The sequence below is a fragment of the Dryobates pubescens genome, chromosome 10 (assembly GCF_014839835.1).
Source record: "Dryobates pubescens isolate bDryPub1 chromosome 10, bDryPub1.pri, whole genome shotgun sequence".
Lineage (NCBI taxonomy): Eukaryota > Metazoa > Chordata > Aves > Piciformes > Picidae > Dryobates > Dryobates pubescens.
Genome location: NC_071621.1, coordinates 21,165,540 through 21,183,191, shown reverse-complemented (window position 1 = coordinate 21,183,191; position 17,652 = coordinate 21,165,540). Strand labels below are relative to the sequence as shown.

Here is a 17,652-nt window from a genome sequence, read left to right as displayed (position 1 = left end):
TAATGTCTGTGCAAAATTACTTTACATGTGACTTTTCCCTCTTGATTTCTGCAGATCTCTTTTCCAATGCATGTCCCTGAATTATTCAGTATTCTTACTTTAAAATTATATTACTGCTTTGAATGAAAAACTGTTTTCATTCCCGTGTCTGAAAAACATAATGGGTACCCTGTGCCTGGGCCTCTTAAATCCAAGACATTATCAAAACTTCGTATTGGGAGTCTTTTTTGAGCAGCTAATACAAAGAGTGAGAGTATGGGTGAGTAGCTACAGCAAAGAATGAGCTCAGGTTTGCTCCATACAGTGTCAGGCTACTAAATTAAGAATCTCCTGACCTGGAATGCACATTGTCAGTAGGGAGGCCCCTCCTGCTCCTGGTTTTCTCACAAGGCCAGTTTTGCTGTTGTAAATGCAGATGACTAGCTGTCTAAACTTAAGAAAACAGGTCATAGTTTCTAATTTGAACTCTGAACTTTTGTGGCAAGCTTTTGATCCAGCAGAACTCTTACACAGATGTTTAATCTTAGGGCTGAAAATATTTAGTATGAGTAATCCAGTGTTTACAGTTACTGAAGGTGTTGAACAGAAGCCTTAAACATTTGTGTCTTGGCTTCCATTACATTTTTTTTTTAATTAGGACATCATTGTTGTCCTGAAAATTCCACCCTGCAGACATTTTTACCTCATCATACTAGCCCAGAGAAGTGAGTTCAACTTTGCATGCACTTAGCCACCTTCAAAATTAACTTTACAGAAAGGCATGCTTTTCAAGTATGGTAGCCCTTGTGCAGTAAAAAAAAAAAAAAAAAAAGTCTTGTCATTTATAGTTGCAATAAAATGTATATTTTTGTATATTTTATCATTTAATACCGTGGGCAGTGGTGTCTTCAGACACCACTGTAACTTATTTACACAGTATATTTATGGATTCTATTCAGTTGTGGGTATTACATTCTACAGGTTTGATTTGGTTGTGGGTATTACATTTCACATATGAAGACAGTTGAATGATTTAAACACAGATCTGACATTTCAATACAGCAATTCAACTGGAAATAAAGGTGCTGCGATCTGGTTTTCCCACAAATGGGATTCCAGGGCGGATTAGCCGAGTGCTCACAACTTGTTCCTCTGTCTGGTATCTTCCCAGATGCTGTAGCTATGATTTGAGCAGTCCTTGGCTCAGAGAGGGCTATGGGGGCTCTCTCTTGTGTGCTCTGTCACTGGGCTGTAGCCTCTTCTGGACTTCAGTTCTCTTGGAGCTTATCCCCTTTCTGCCTTGGTCCAGGTGCAAGGCTCGGGTGTAGTTGCCTGTTAGTGCAGGCCCTTCAGCTGCTACTTGGCCAGCCTTTGGCTCTTGTTGCTTGCTGGGTGAAGACGAGGCAAGTTGCCTGACTTCTTGGTTGGTTTAAATACTGTCCCAAGACAATTAATCTCTTTGGTAACACAGAGCCCTGATCACTGGACCTATGGGATGGGGCATATCCAAACATGGCCAGGGACACACACAGTTCACAGCTGTGTTACAAAGTTCATTACACATGGCACATGTTTATCTAGACCCCAGGAAGTGTCCAGGTTTGCACATTCACAGGTCCTTTGCACATTGTCTGGGCTAGGGCACATTTTGGGGTTTGACCCTTCAGGACAGTACTGGATTCTGCACATTTAGATACAGCACCATTTTCACTCACACTGGCATTTTAGGGTTGTTGTGTCCTGCAGGTTTTCCCCATATTTCCCAGTAGAAAGTTTCTGCTGCTGGCTCTGAAGAGAACTTCTTGTCAGACACTTTGCTCTGTAAGGCTGACCCAACAGCACATTCCATCTTTATCTCCTCCCTTTTGGCTGGCAGGTGGCTTTGACTTTCTGCGGGAGCACCAGTCCTCTCCGGTGCCAGACTCCGGCTTGAGCTCCAGCTCTACCTCCTCCAGTATCAGTCTGGGAGGCAGCACTGGAAATCTCCCACAGATTACACAAGAGGTTGAGGACATGGACACTGCTGCTGAAACAGATGAGAAAGCAAACAAATTAATTGAGTTTCTGACAACCAGGTAATGGAGATAAGCAGAGGATATGTTTGTACCAGAAATGCATACTTTCATGTCTTCGCTACAATTGTCAGGAGCAACTTAAAAGACTCAAGTAAAATGACTGAGCTTGTATAGTAATTACAGACTCCCAGTCCTCTTTTATTGATACTTGCAGAAGCAGATACGTACCTAAAAGCACTGCAGTGTCAGAAACAAGAGAAAAATATCTTGCCTAACAGGAATAAAATATTTAATTGATTGACAGCATTGTTTTCAACAATGAACCAACAGAAGAGGACAGGTTTGTTATTAGAAATTAGATAGGAAGTGTGCATGGCATAGTGAAAGGCCATGGTGAAAGTAATGACTGCTGACTACACCTGGCAGATCCTAGGCAGTGTGTTAAGGAAAAGGGATTTGCTTATGCTGCTCTATAAATGTTTTTAAAGAAAGGTGTTGTAAAATACAGTGTAGGAATATTTATTTATTCATATTTTACTCATAAAATCATGCATTGATTCTATGAGTCTATGACAATTCAGTGCTTTCCAGGCTATTGCCCTGAAGTACCGAGCTGCCTTTACAGTGTATGTATTTTAACTGATTGTATTTATTTCAGATAACTGAAATTTGGCACTTTGTTATGTATTTCTTTTAGGGCATTTGGTCCACTTTGGTGCCATGAAGATATCACACCCAAAAATCAGAACACCAAGAGTGCTGAACAGCTTACTAATTTTCTGCGTCATGTTGTATCTGTATTTAAAGATTCCAAGTCAGGTAGTAATTCATTTTTTTTCCTGTAATAACCAGGAGAACATTTCCTCAAGGTCACACTGAATGTTTATCACTTGACTTAGTAGAATTACCTATATAGAAGCACAGCATATTGTGTGTCTTATCAAGGATGGGTGACATGTGAAAGACTTGCTTTTAAAAAAATCATGTTAGATTGGACTCTGACTGAATGTTAAAGCAAAAATGTCTTCAGAACTGTTGGTAGAAAGCTTTTTGATTGGTTCTACCAGATTAAAGCTCCTCTGTGTCCTGCTGGTAAAATGCAACACAGTTATTAAGTAAATGTACTTTGTTAGACTTCTTCTGGCAATACAAGTTTAGCTATAGTTTATTTTGATTTTAGAGCTTAGGAAATGTACTCATTGTATTTTGAAAACCAACACAATCACTAATTAAATATCTTCCAAGATCAAAGCAGAATGAATGCAGCATCAGTATTTATATTTAAGATCTTATCCAAAGCCTTCTGAAGCTGGTAGGAAGAGTCCTAGTTCAGCTTGGCTTTAGGTTTGAGAGTGTTCAGAAATTGCTTTGTTGCTGCCAGGAGGAATAGCAGCTTGAAATTTTTTTCAGGAATTGTAAAAAAAAAAATAATTAAATCAGATGAAGAATTTCAGAGGTTTGCTGACAAACATTTGCAGACTCAGAATTTGGTTTTGCAGTTTATTTTCTTACATTCTGTGTGAAAGAAAGGTTAACATAGGGAGATTCTCCCAAACACAGACATTTCTGCATCTCCATTTCTCACAGAGTTTGCAGGACACACTACAGTGCATATCCCCTACACACACTTGGATCAGCCTGTTTATGACCTGCAATAATGTCTGTGATAAAAATAATAATAGTTGACATCTTATGCTTAGGTTTTCATTTGGAGCAGCATCTGAGTGAAGTTGCTTTACAAACAGCTCTTTCAAGCTCTTCAAGACATTATGCAGGTCGCTCTTTCCAGATATTCAGGGCCCTAAAGCAGCCCCTTTCTGCACATGCTTTGTCTGACCTCTTGTCAAGATTGGTGGAAGTTATTGGAGAGCATGGAGATGAGATTCAGGTATGTATGTGTACCTAATGCTTCTTAGTACTTTTAATGTATACTTCATTAAAATAACCATTTTAAGAAGATGTTCAGGAGGTAGGTGATGCAAAGTAGAATGTGGCCTTAGAAAAGGTTACCTCTGGGTTTAATGAATCCATAGGTACTTTATCAAAGCCTTTATCAGGCTGTTATAGTCTCATATGGCTCTGAAGAGAGCAACTAGAAACCATCTAGTAAATGTCACTCCAGATCTTTGTGAGGGCCATTTTTTCCCTTTTCATAATATTAATTTGTGCGTAAGGAACCAACCATTCTATCTGCTGATGAAACCTGACAACATGAAATAGACATCACTTTATTTCTCTCATGTCAATATCTTTAAAAATGAGGAAATCTACACCATCCATAACAATATAAAACTTACACTGACCTAATTTAATTGATTCCTGTCTTAGTGAACTATGGTGTTCACCTGCGTTAGCTAAACAGACTGAAATTTTACAAGCAGAGGCTACTTATTGTGAGATTCAGGACTTAAAAAGAGACTTACTAGCTCTTAATAAGAAATAGAGTGATATCACCTCCATATTTTACTTAGGTAATGAAACTGCCACAAGTTCACAGTAATATTTTGTCACAGCTGCTTGTGCAGAATTTGTATCAGTGACCTGCAAGTCAGAGGTTCTCTATGCCATTACCGATCGTCTGATGAGATATGTGCCCTTCTTGCACACCATCATAGATCATTCACAGGCAGAAAATAAAACACAATTGTAATGACATTTTAATGTTCAGGGCAGTGATGTTGATGTGAATGTTGTTCTTTCTTCAAGAGAAATGACAGATTTTCACTAGGTGCCTATTCTTTTTATGAACTAAAGGTTTTTTAATGTTCACTATTGTGATGTCTTTGTTGAAATGGTTAACCTCATGCATTGATGCATTGATAGGGGTATGTAATGGAGGCACTACTTACATTGGAAGCTGCTGTGGATAATCTGTCTGACTGTTTGAAGAACAGTGATCTTTTGACGGTGTTATCACGGTAAGAGCCTCTTCTCATACATGTAGCCTGTTTTGCAATGTCTCATGATACAAAGTGTGCAATTGTGCAGTCTCACAGCATAAAATAATTTTGATGAGACTGAGCTCATTTGTGGTCTTCAGAGAACTAGACCAAGAGCACATCTCAGCCAAATTTTGCAACAGATGAAATAATGTTGATGCAACTAATGGAACTTCACAATGCGTTGTAAATTCTGCCATGCTGCTGCTGCAAGCTAGCACACTTTTCTGCAGAGAAATGGAATAAAAGAAAGGCTTCTACTCTGTGTGTCAGTTGGGTTTTGCATACCAGTTAAAGAACCCATATTGGGGAAACATTGCTTGGCTGTAACTTCAGCAGGCTTTAAAAATAATGTCTTTTCATCTTTCTACCACATACTTGAAAATGTATCCAGGAAAAAACTGGTTTCATGCATCCTGTTGTTCTCAGATGACATAGTCCCCAAGAAGTAAATGATGGTGGTTTATTCTCCTCAATAAAACCAGGGGGAATTTTGTTCTACATGTACATAACCCATGGATTTTGCCAGATGTTACTTAACACCTCTGCATCTCTTACCCCCCCATGTCATTCTTATGCATCTAGACTATAGCCTGTCCTGCTCTGGTTTAGTGCAGTTCCACATGAAACTTCACTTCTGGCATGTTTGGGGGAACTTCTGGAAAAACAAAAAAAAGACAGGCTGAAATTGACAGCATAGTGGTTTATTTTTCCTGTTTACAGTTGGATAAATATCTCACTTGCATCCAGTATGTAGTTTTCCAGCTGTGTATCCACACATTGCAATGTATGTTACATGTTTTGGTTTCAGTTCATCTTCACCGGATTTATCGTCAAGCACCAAACTGACTGCAAACCGGAAGAGTACAGGACAGCTGAATGTGAATCCAGCAAATGGTAACACAGCCACTGCTGAACGAAGCAGGCACCAGAGGAGCTTCTCTGTACCTAAAAAGTTTGGAGATGTGGACAAGTCCTCAGACCCACCACGCAGTGCCACGTTAGACAGAATTCAAGCATGCACCCAACAAGGCCTATCCTCTAAAACAAGAAGTTCGTCTTCTCTAAAAGACAGTCTCACTGACCCATCCCATATTAACAATCCAACCAACCTACTGGCCACCATATTCTGGGTTGCTGTGGCTTTGATGGAATCAGATTTTGAGTTTGAGTATCTAATGGCATTGCGGTTACTGAACAAACTTCTGGCTCATTTGCCACTGGATAAAGCTGAAAACCGGGAGAAGTTAGAAAAGTTGCAAGGGCAGCTGAAGTGGGCAGACTTCTCAGGGCTCCAGCAGCTACTCTTGAAAGGATTCACTTCACTTACTACCACTGATCTCACACTACAGCTCTTTAGTTTGCTGACACCAGTGTCTCGAATATCCATGGTGGATTCCTCTCAAGCAATAGGTAAAACCAGTAACCTTTCCTTGCTTTCAGTTTCCATTGCTTTTGCATTTGATGCCAGACCTCTTTAGGCTACCTAAACAAAACCAAAACAGGCACTTTTTCTTTCTCTTTTAATATAACATAATGTCCTTCTGCTTTGATCTGGGTGGGCTTTTTAGAAATTTCATAGTAATCTAATGTGTTTCTGGAAAGTGAAATCTTTTGCACAGTAAGGTTTTGCAGTATGGTGGTTATGTGTTATTTCATGTCACATTTTTAGGGCTTAGTAGCATATAAGGTTTCTGAGTGCTGACAAAGTAAACATGTAAGGAGTTACTGTTACATTTTCTAGAACCTATTTTGGCCAGTTTTCCCAACAAATTATTTTCAGAATTTTCAAAGTACTTAGTTTTAAATTAGTGCTTTGTGAGAATGTCCCTAGAAATACAAATAATCAAAAATAACTCTTGCACACTTTTTAGACAAACTACGGTAGCACATTTGTGAGTGAGAAGAGAGGGATGGATTATGAGGAAATAAGTTAACACTTAAAAATTCCCAATTGTTTAGCTGAGATGGTCACCACTTCTTAGTTATATTTCTTGAAGGGAGTTTCTGTATTGTTCCAGATTTTTGCTCCTCTGTCTCACTCAGAAACACAGATATTAAGACAACTGTGCAGGCATCAGAATTAAGACATAATAAGCTTGGACACAAAGTGAGTGAAGGCCATGCACAGCCTGCCCATCTCTAAGTACCTGTGGTGCCTGTGTTCCACACTTCAGTTGTGCAATTCGCACATGGGCTGTGATGGTATCATCTGGAGGGTTTTTTAACTTTTCATTGAGTATAGAGGAAGCCTAGGGAAATCACACTCTTACCTCAGGCAACTCATTTAATTGTGTAGAACAAGAGGGGATGAATGGATAGTAAGTTATTTTTGTAGACCTGATTCTTTCTTTTCAAAAGCCAGAATGTGTCCAGACATCATGACTTCTGAGCTCACACCTGAAATGCAGCAGCTTTTGTTATAGCTCCCCATTACAGCTGCTGCCTGTAGTTCATCAGCTATCTCGAGCTGACTTAGTGCAGAGGAGCTGAATCCCAGCTCCGGACAAAGCCCATGTGCTAAGGACAGCAGCTGACACCTGGTGCAGAAGCCATCTCCTAAGCTTCAGAAACACCCATTTGAGTATTCTCATCTGACCAGTTGTATCAGAATTCTGATTCATTATTATTATTAACCTGAACTGTATGAAAGAATGGAAGCTGTGCCTGGCAGCCTGAACAATACAGGTGCTCATTTATCAATACTTACTGAATTTCTTTTTGTGTTTTAGCAGCAGTAAAGAAAATGCCACCAGTTACAATTGTCAATAAGCCACTTAAGTGGAAAAGAGAAATGTACTCTCTAACAGGAATAAAATATATACTTTTGTGAGATATTTTACCTTGTAAATACCTGTTTGTGCAATAGTGTTTGCAGAAATAGGTTCAAGCTTTATGACAGTACTGTTGCCTAAATTATATGCTGGATTTTCAAAGTAAAGCCCCTTTGGGGGTAGGGCAGCACAGCCAGTGGCACAAACAACTTTACAGTGTTGGTGTGAGTTCACAGCTAATGCAATACTGAAACTCTGACCTCCCACTGAACACCGACTTAAAGATCCCTGTGGCTCTTGCTGTCAAAATACAAATGCTGTTCTGTATTTTCCTGTTCTAGGATTTCCATTGAATGTTTTGTGTCTCCTGCCCCATTTAATTCAGCATTTTGATGGCCCAAACCAGTTTTGTAAAGATATAGCCGAAAGGATTGCTCAGGTATCAAAGTTATTTGCTGCTTAGTACATCCTCAACCCCTGTAAATGCAGTTGCCTTGTTCTTAAGGTGTTTTGACATTTATTTAGGTTTGTTTGGAGGAGAAGAACCCAAAGTTATCAAATCTTGCACATGTCATGACCCTTTACAAAACACACAGCTATACGAGGGACTGTGCTACCTGGGTGAATGTGGTTTGCCGTTACCTTCACGAGGCGTTTGCTGATATTACTTTGAATATGGTCACCTATTTGGCTGAGGTAAGTTTTCAGACATTTTGTACTCTCTTAACTCTCCTGTTGCCTAACAACCCAAAGACCTGAGGTCCACCTGAATATTACTGGGAGCTCTCTGTAGCTGTTACTTATAATGAAGAGTTGGACGTGATGATCTTGAAGGTCTCTTCCAACCTGGTCTGTGCTATTCTATTCTATTCTATTCTATTCTAAAAAGGAGAAATCAGCAGAAAGAAAAGGAATTAGTGTAAGAAATCCAAAAATCCAAAATCCAGCAAAGGCCTGTAGGGCTGATGGAGTAGTTTTACTCATCAGTTGGTCAGATTTTCCACTGTGAAAGAGAGAGAAACTGGACAACATCTATTTAGATCCCACTGAGGAAAATAAGAGAAGGACCAGTTCCAGAAGGAGCAGCATACAGAATATATCATCTGCTATGTAAGAATTCGGTTCTTAATACAAATTGGTATGCATTCCTCTAATGAGTTCATCTTGCTGCTCAGGTTTTCCCTTACACTCGTTGCAAACTCCTAATGTTTCTCACACGTAGAGCAGAGCTGATGCAGTGCTGCTACTGGAGATCCAAGGCTCAGTTCTACTCTTTGGCTTAAGGCCACTTGACCTTCAGCCTCCTGTGTCAGATCACTATCAGGACAACATTTTCTTGTAGAGTTGTCAGATTTATCCCTTCACTTCCTTGCTGTAATGAGATGCTTTGAGTCTCCCCTCTTACCCAGAGAGAAGAGAGTTCTGTATTCATGACAAATTTACTAGCATCTTTAGAGCCGCTTTGTTTATTGGAGCAAATTCATTCTTTCTCCACCAAAAGATGTACCAAAATTCCACATCTCTGATAGGTGTTCAAGAGGAGATTGGATGTGGCACTTGGTGCCACGGTCTAGTCATGAGGTCTGTCGAGACAGGTTGGACTTGATGATCCTTGGGGTCTCTTCCAACCTCAGTTATACTGTGATACTGTGATACTGGTGATACGCAGATTTCCAGGAGCCTGAGAAGCCAGGCTGTGCTCACACAGTCACTCAAGACTTCAGAGAAAACTTGTCACTGCTACCTCAAGGTGCAGTTCCTCACCTTGTTTGCAAATTGAGGCTCTGAGTAAACAATCATGTGAGGTCTTAACTCATGGTGAAAGCTGGGACTGTACTGCAGGAGACTGAAACAGGACTTTGAGATTTTTCATCATGGTTTCAAGCTCAAAGGCCTTGAAAAACTATTAGTTCTTCAAACACGACTCTGAAACCTCTAGAGTCAAATGTCTCCTTCACAGCAGAAATTTGTATTCCTAATAAACAAAAGAGATTAAAATTGAGGTTTAAACTCTTTCTCCTTTGCTTTCCCAGCCTTAGGATTTGCCCCTCTGTTTTCCCTTTAGTGCTTTACATACAGTTACTAGTGCTGCATTACCTCCACAAAAGCCATTGCACATGATCTTGCCTCCCTCAAAACAGATTAAGTCGTGCATCTGGAGACTCTTTCTTTGCTTCCCCCTTGCTGTAGATATTGGCACCACACTATATTAACAGCAAGTCAGGCAGGTTTTTGTCTGTAATTAAGGCACATTCCTCACATAGCATCATCAGACGATGACAGAGTAGTAAGCACAACTTCCTTTCTCTGTATTTACATTGACTGCAGCTCTGTTTAGTCATGTCTGGGAAATATTTGTATAGGCACAGGGTAGCTGCCAATATGGAGGAGAGGCAAGAGACAAGAAACCATGCTGTGGCCATGAAAAAGATTTTTCCAACATTGAGAACATATTTCCCCTTTTCTTCTTGCTTAATCTCCAGACCAGGACAAATACTGGGATATATTGTCAATAGGTTAAACCAAATGGGTTAAAAGCCCCACTGGGCAATCTGCAGCTGAATGTTACAGCCTTTAGGTTACAGAAACTTAGGCTTTAACAGTCCTGGCTCAGTCCCAGTGCTGGGGTGTGAGGGAAACTGAGACATGCTTTGCTGAAAAATAACAAAGGAAATCTGTGTGTGCAACAGTGACTCCTCCAAACACACAGGTATACCTTCAGAAAGAGATTTCCTACCACATGTTAAGACTATGAGGTAAAACCTTTTTATATTGCCATTCAGACAAAACTTCGCATTTAACCTATTTGATGGCAGCTAGGGGTATGGTCCCAGTATGAAATAAGACATTTCAACTGTGTTTTTATTCAAACCTTACAGTGACAAGCAGTGTTTCTTCATAGTCTTACATATTACAGCTCTATGCATGAAAAATTACTGTTTCTTCTAGAAAAATACTTGGGATCTCAGCCTGCAGATGAGTAAAAAGTCACTGTTTAATAGTGCAGGAGAACATGGAACCTCCACTACCAAAATCAGTGCAAAAGCACTTTACTGAAGGCTTGCTTTGGGTTTTATATTAGATGTCTGCATATTAATACTTAAAAATCAACCATATACCATGGAAGCACAATCATTCTGTGATTCTAGGAGCATATCTGAATTGATATGAGGCACATGTTAAATTCATTAAGTCCAGGGTCATGCTTACATTTAAAGTAACTAATGTTACTAATACAGAAGAAGGGACAAAAAAACCACATACTGCTTAGTAATGTGCTCATGGTAGATGTTTCCTCCTCCTTCTTGTTAAATATAAGATTGCTTGTAATGGAAGCATAAGCTTTTGTAACCTGTTCAGAACTGAGGAATCACTAGAGATAAAGCATCTATATTGCAAGGGGAAGCATGTCCTAGACCAGGCATTATCCCACCTCTGGCTTGTCTACCAGCCATGATATGTGAAATGCCTTCTTTGTTTCCCTAGTAGACACAGAAAATGTTTGTTTGGCCAACATAGCTTAAGAGCTGAGTATCTCTTCTCATCTGCTGGTAGATTTGGAGGGGTAAAGGAAACTGTCTCCTACAGTAGGACCCCAGCAGCCCCATCTACCAACAGCCAGCCCAGTCAGCCCTTGAAGGGGCAGGTTCTGCTCTCCACCTGGTACTAAATAAGTTCCTGCATCAGAAAGGGCCTAAACATTGTTAGCAGAATGTATATCCCTATACCAAGGTGAGACCTGGATAGTTACCACACACACTGAGTGGGATTCAAGATTCTTCAAACCAGTTTATATGGACCAGAATCAATAATATTTATTTTTTTTTTTAAAGGAGAGAAAGACTAAGGAAAGTTATGATTTCTTCCTACAAATACTGTGGAAATTCTATCCTGGAATTCACTGATCCAAATGATGTGTTACCACAACTCCATCTTGCTGCTATTTTTGTTACTACTGGCAGCTAAAGAATTCTTATTGTAAAAAAGGCATTTAAAAGTTGCTACTCTTTTTTTTTTTAAACTGTAATACTTTTTCTGGTTACAAATTCATGATGCCTTTAGATGAATACTTAGATTATCAACAGCCACATACACTCATTTGAAAAGTGAGAACCGGCGCAGCCTGCAAGTGTTGAGAGTTTAAGGTCCAAGACTGTGCAGAGGACACAGTCTCAAGCTGCGCCAGGGGAGGTTCAGACTGGATTCTAGGAAGAAATTCTTCACAGAGAGTGATTACCCATTGGAGTGTGCTGCCTGGGGAGGTGGTGGAGTCACCATCAGTGGAGGTGTTTAGGAGGAGATTTGATAGGGTGCTTGGTTGCATGGTTTAGTTGATTAGATAGTGATGAATGATGGGTTGGATGTGATGATCTTGAAGGTCTCTTCCAACCTGGTCTGGTCTATTCTATTCTATTCTATTCTAAGACCTGTTTAAGTCAAAGGATTCTGTTGACAACAAATTTGTACAAATTGGAATGAAAATCAGAAGCTTTCAGAGATAAAGTTCATAGAACAGCTTTCTAACCAATAATAGAGGCAAAATTCCCACTATTTCCCAAGCATTCCTTTTCTTATGAGAGTCGTGATTATCTGATGCAGTAGCCTCTGTCAGAGAACACACAAAAAATAATTCCTGCATACAGAGGGTTCCTTCTTTATTCCTACACTGAAATGGAATGCAAGCTGAGGTGCTGGATCATATAAACTATTTACAGGGAAGGAATCAAACCTTCCGGTACAAGATCCTAATTGAAGGCAAGAAAAAGTTTGTTACCCTCTTTTGAAGAAGAATTACTAAGCATTTTTTATCTCTCAGTAAAGGTATCTGTGGGCTGTTAACTACAGGTTACCATGTAGTACCTTTAATTTTAAAATTCTTACTGTCTTTTTGTAAAGGAGTAGATAAACCATAATGAGTTCTGTGTTTATGCTGTTAATGGAACCTTCCTATTTTGTGATGTTAAGAATCACTAAATTCTGTTCACTATTACTGATTAAATAAATTAGAAGGTATTTAGCAGGAAGAGGTTTGTCCCCTACCTGAGCATTCCATCTTGGCTAGCACAAAGTGTTTCCATTTACTAAAAAGAGGAGCCTTGTAATTCAGGCCAGCAAGGGCATCCAGTACATTACTGGAGTCCACTTGGATAACAGTTGACATTTTTCTGTGATGGAAGATGTGAGGCAGTGTAGAGTTTTTATAAGTAATTATTTTCTGCTAACATCTCTAGCAACCAGTGCTAGAGGAATGTTTTTGTCTGCTGGAATTGAAGGATGGAGTTTCGTCTTGTGCCTCTGGTAACCTCCAGCAATAACATTTGATTGCCTCTGAAATTTGTGGGGTGGGACAGTATCTGTCACCAAGGAAAGAATGTCATACCTGCCAGGAAATTTTCAGCTGATGTATTTCACACATATGAGTGTGTGTATATATATATATATATATATATATATATATATGAGCACAGATTCATTACCAAGGTTCATTGTGGTGCTCTGGAATTTATACTCAGGTGTTCCAAAATTCCAAGTTTAGATCAAGCCCTTCTTTGTATTAACCTCTATAGTAAGAGGGTCTAAGGCTTCCATTTCCTCCTTAACAGAAAATGTTTCCTTGGCAGTTGCAGCCAGTGAGCACTGGCAGTGAAGCATATTTGGGTAAATATATATTGATGTCTGAATAGTAGTAGTTCTGTTTCTTTGGCATGTTTTCTTTTTTTCTCACTGACTTTAGCAAAAGTAGACATAAAAGGATACTCCCCTGTTTTTATTGGATGTGCTTCCCCTGTTCCACTGTAAATTTTACCTACCAGTTTACTCAACTGCTGAATGTGTTCTCTGGATAAGTTCAGGCAGACCTATATAAAATGTATGTTTCATTACCAAAACAGGCTAGCATTTGGCTTCCAACTCAAAGATCTCTTGTATTTCACACTTAGATCATCATCACTTGTAAAATGGCATTGCAAAATCAGTGAGTGAAGAAAGATTAATACTGCACATGGTATTCATGAAACTAGTAGCTTTTGCCATAAGAAAAAAATGTCTCAACATTTATTTATTTTCATGTTTGTTTTTTCTTTAACAGCTACTAGAAAAGGGCCTTCCTAGTATGCAACAGTCCCTCTTACAGATGATCTACAGTCTTCTAAGTTATATGGACCTGTCAGCTATTCCTGTGAAACAGTTTAACATGGAAGTGCTAAAAACCATTGAAAAATACGTACAGGTGAATACCATATCTTCTTTATATTAGCATAGGAACTTAGAAATAATTACTGTCATAAGTTAATGTTCTTTATAAGAATTTAAGACTGGATTATCAAGGAAGATTGTGACTGCCAACTGTGGTATCTACTTTATAAATACTCTGATGCCTCATAGGCTGAGCCTTCTCAGATAAGATACCCAGCTGTCCATTCGCTGTGTAGGATGGGTTAGGCTGCAGCTACACTACAGTGGGAGGAAGCTTAATGCCAGGCAGAGCCTGACTGACCACTCTTTTCAATTATTAGGATGAGGGAGATGTGGCATGAGCACTTCAGAGACTTCTGCAGCTAATTCTTCTCAGTTGAAAAATACATATTTCTACTAGGAATTCACAGCTGCAGAGAACCTGTTTCAAGTCAGCTTTTCAGTTCAATGGTGATTCTGCAGTTGCCCTTGTATTTATTCTTACTGATTAAACTATTCAGCTAGGAGATTTTAAATCCTTTTCCAACTTGGCCTTGCACTCAGGTCTCCCAGGTTACAGGCCAGTTCTTTAACACTTTATCAAGCCTTGGTCTCTGCTATTGAAGTTATTCTGCAAGTACCTCCCTTGCCACTGGCCAAGAAGGAAAAAAAGCAGTAATAGTCCAATTGCAGATTTTTATTATGAAGCACAAAATATCACTGTAAAATGTAAATAATCTTGAATGCATATGAATTTTTCTTTGTTTTCTGATGAGGGAGCTGGGGTTGCTTAGCCTGGAGAAGAGGAGGCTCAGGGCAGACCTTATTACCATCTACAACTACCTGAAGGGAGGTTGTAGCCAGGTGGGGGTTGGTCTCTTCTCCCAGGCAACCCGCATCAGAACAAGAGGACACCATCTCAAGCTGCACCGGGGGAGGTTTAGGCTGGATGTTAGGAAGAAGTTCTTCACAGAAAGAGTGATTGGCCATTGGAATGGGCTGCCCAGGGAAGTGGCGGAGTCACTGTCACTGGAGGTGTTTAAGAGGAGACTGGATGAGGCACTTGGTGCCATGGTTTAGTTGATTAGATGGTGTTGGGTGATAGGTTGGACTTGGTGATCTCGAAGGTCTTTTCCAACCTGGTTTATTCTATTCTATTCTATTTCTAGAGCATTCACTGGAGAGAAGCCTTGAATATCCTAAAGTTGGTTGTTTCTCGCTCTGCCAGTTTAGTTTTACCATCCTATCAAAACAGTGATCTTTCAAAAATGGAAATACATCGCGTGTGGAACAGTGCCTCCAAGGAGCTACCTGGGAAGACTTTAGAGTTTCATTTTGATATTTCCGAGGTACTATTTGTAATTCTGCTACTTAACACCTTAGTTATTTGGTGATCCTAAAAGGAGTTGCAGCTCCACAAGAAAGCTAAAAAATTAAGAAAGAAAGGGAAACTGCCGAGCTGGAAGTCCTTCCAATTCACAGTGGTGTATTTAATGACCCATGCTGGAGGGCTGTACTGGATTTTTACCATATTATTTTGGTGAAGAAATTATTAGTTGCATTTAAAATTACCTGGTAGAAAAACTGTGTTGCAGTTATGGCAACTGCAATATAGAAGCACCCTATATGCATGGAATTGCTCTCCAAGCATTTTATACTTAGATACCAAGGCTGTCTGTAGCTGTAGCTTGGTTTTGCTGGGACATAATCCCAGGGCAGCCATGGGCTGCAGGCCATTAGCAGTTCTGAGTCAGCCAGGGCAGCTGGCTACAGGTGTATCCCAGACCATGAGTATCACAGTAAGAGGAAGTTTGCTGAGGAAATGGCAGCATTCTGCTTGTGCTCCTCCTCACCCCGCTTCTCTTCCCTTTCCTGCTCTCGATGACTGCATTCCTGTTTAGTGTGACTGCTGCTCCTTTGCTCGGTTTAGTGTAATTTTATATACCTTGTGTTGGTATTTATATCAATTTTGCTATTTAATTAAATCTGTTTTCATTTCAACCTGTGGGTCTTCTCTTCCTGATCCCCCTTCTCTGCTGAGGAGGGGTCATCAGGTGATAGAGTAACTGCTGTAGTTTAGCCCCAGATACAGGCTAAATGTAGACAAGCTGTTAAACACTAAAGTATGTCCTTCAGAGGGTACTGACTTCTGACTGAACTGTTTTACAGCAGTCTTTTATGCTTCAGACCTTGTATGCTTTTTAACTTCATAGAACTGAACGGTTCTATTGACTTTAAAGGGCAACTCTCTAGTTATGAACCTGCAGGACTGTTGGCAGCATTATGGACTATTTCATATAGATAATAGTGAGTCTTGGAGGGCAAAAGGAAATAGGGACATAAAAAACGTCTTGTATTCATTGTACAAAAAGTTTCTTCTTGGTGTTTCATGTAGGTGTAGGTCCAGAAAATGCTGAGCATCCTGTTGTCAATCCAAGAAAGCTTTTTAATGCTCATTGGAACAAGGCAAGACTTTCCAGCAGTCCTAGGGAAAAAAACATTTTAAAATATGCACAAGAAATATGGATTTGAAATAAATTTCATAAATTTTCTGGGTGCCAATTCCTATGTTAGAAACTGGCTTGACAGTTGCTTTATTAGCTGTTCATGAACAGAAACACTAGCTACTAAATAAGGCAACTGTTTCTCAGATGTTCAGAGTGAAAAAAATATACACACCAAGTGACATGAAATTTCATGCACTCCTTGTTTTACCCTTGTATGTGATCTTCAGAGTAATCTTGTCCTGCAACTGAAGCAATATGGCTCATTATAAGTTCATCCTGGAGCATAGTACTAGTGAATAATTACTCTCTATTTAAGACTCCAATTATTGGGAGGAGGTATGATGAGCTGCAAAGTTCTTCTGGACGAGATGGTAAACCCAGGGCAATGGCCGTCACTCGAAGCACTTCTTCAACCTCATCAGGATCTAATTCCAATGTCCTTGTTCCTGTAAGCTGGAAGAGACCCCAGTACTCTCAGGTAAATTCCTTTTAAGTAGCCCACGATTCATTAACAAGTTGCATTTCTAGCAGCTGCATTAACACACACTGAAGTTATTAAATGCTTGTGCACTCTGTGCCTTGTGCGGTGCTCCTGGCTGTCTGGGGCACAGGCAGTGCAGCATCTGACTGTGTGCTGAATGTGTTCCTTGGACTCAGAAATGCTCTGACTTATGTCTGTCTTCTATTTTGCCGCTGTTTTTCTTTCAACCTGCAGGAAATGCATCTCTAAGACCTCTAAGTCTAGGTCAGATTTAGCTAAGAAAGACAGGTGAGTTCACATACTAGGGAAGAGAGCAGATAGGCACCATGTGCAACTCTCCAAGTGTTGTTTTTTGTTGTTTTTTTCCCTTGGGAAATCAAGTCAAAAATAATTCCTTGGAAGAATTTTCCTGAAAGTGATGTTTGGTTACCTTTACTGATTTTGGTTATCTGATGGTTAAAATAAAACCACGCAGAAATGTGTTGGGTGGGTTGGTTGGTTTGGGTTTTGTTGTTTAAATCTAGCAGGTTTTATAGCAGTAACTCAGTTCTGCAAAAGGTGATAGTACACATGCTTCCTCTTAAGCTTCTGAGATGTCCTTTTAAAGTAACCCATGCCGTCTAATGTTTCCTTATTACACTCAATAGAATTAATGGGCTAATTCAAAAATAATAAACACTGAAATCACTAACAGCTGTTTGTGCTTCCTTGTATGCACAGGTGCTCTGAAAGCAAACCTTTCAACACCTAATGACTAATTCTTTGATTAATTCCTCCTAATTG

At 39.7% G+C, this 17,652-nt stretch overlaps 1 protein-coding gene across 2 annotated transcripts in view; it reads left to right on the top strand.

Annotated features, from left to right (window-relative positions):
- FRY (FRY microtubule binding protein) overlaps positions 1 to 17,652 on the top strand; it is a 196,155-nt gene that overhangs the window by 147,532 nt on the left and 30,971 nt on the right. For both annotated transcript variants that reach the window (XM_054164677.1, XM_054164678.1), the window contains 10 exons: positions 1,856 to 2,054; positions 2,692 to 2,813; positions 3,695 to 3,882; positions 4,818 to 4,912; positions 5,745 to 6,346; positions 8,049 to 8,146; positions 8,233 to 8,403; positions 13,796 to 13,936; positions 15,051 to 15,230; positions 16,705 to 16,866. In XM_054164677.1, the coding sequence (XP_054020652.1) occupies positions 1,856 to 2,054; positions 2,692 to 2,813; positions 3,695 to 3,882; positions 4,818 to 4,912; positions 5,745 to 6,346; positions 8,049 to 8,146; positions 8,233 to 8,403; positions 13,796 to 13,936; positions 15,051 to 15,230; positions 16,705 to 16,866 (1,958 nt within the window). The remainder of the gene's footprint in view (positions 1 to 1,855; positions 2,055 to 2,691; positions 2,814 to 3,694; positions 3,883 to 4,817; positions 4,913 to 5,744; positions 6,347 to 8,048; positions 8,147 to 8,232; positions 8,404 to 13,795; positions 13,937 to 15,050; positions 15,231 to 16,704; positions 16,867 to 17,652) is intronic.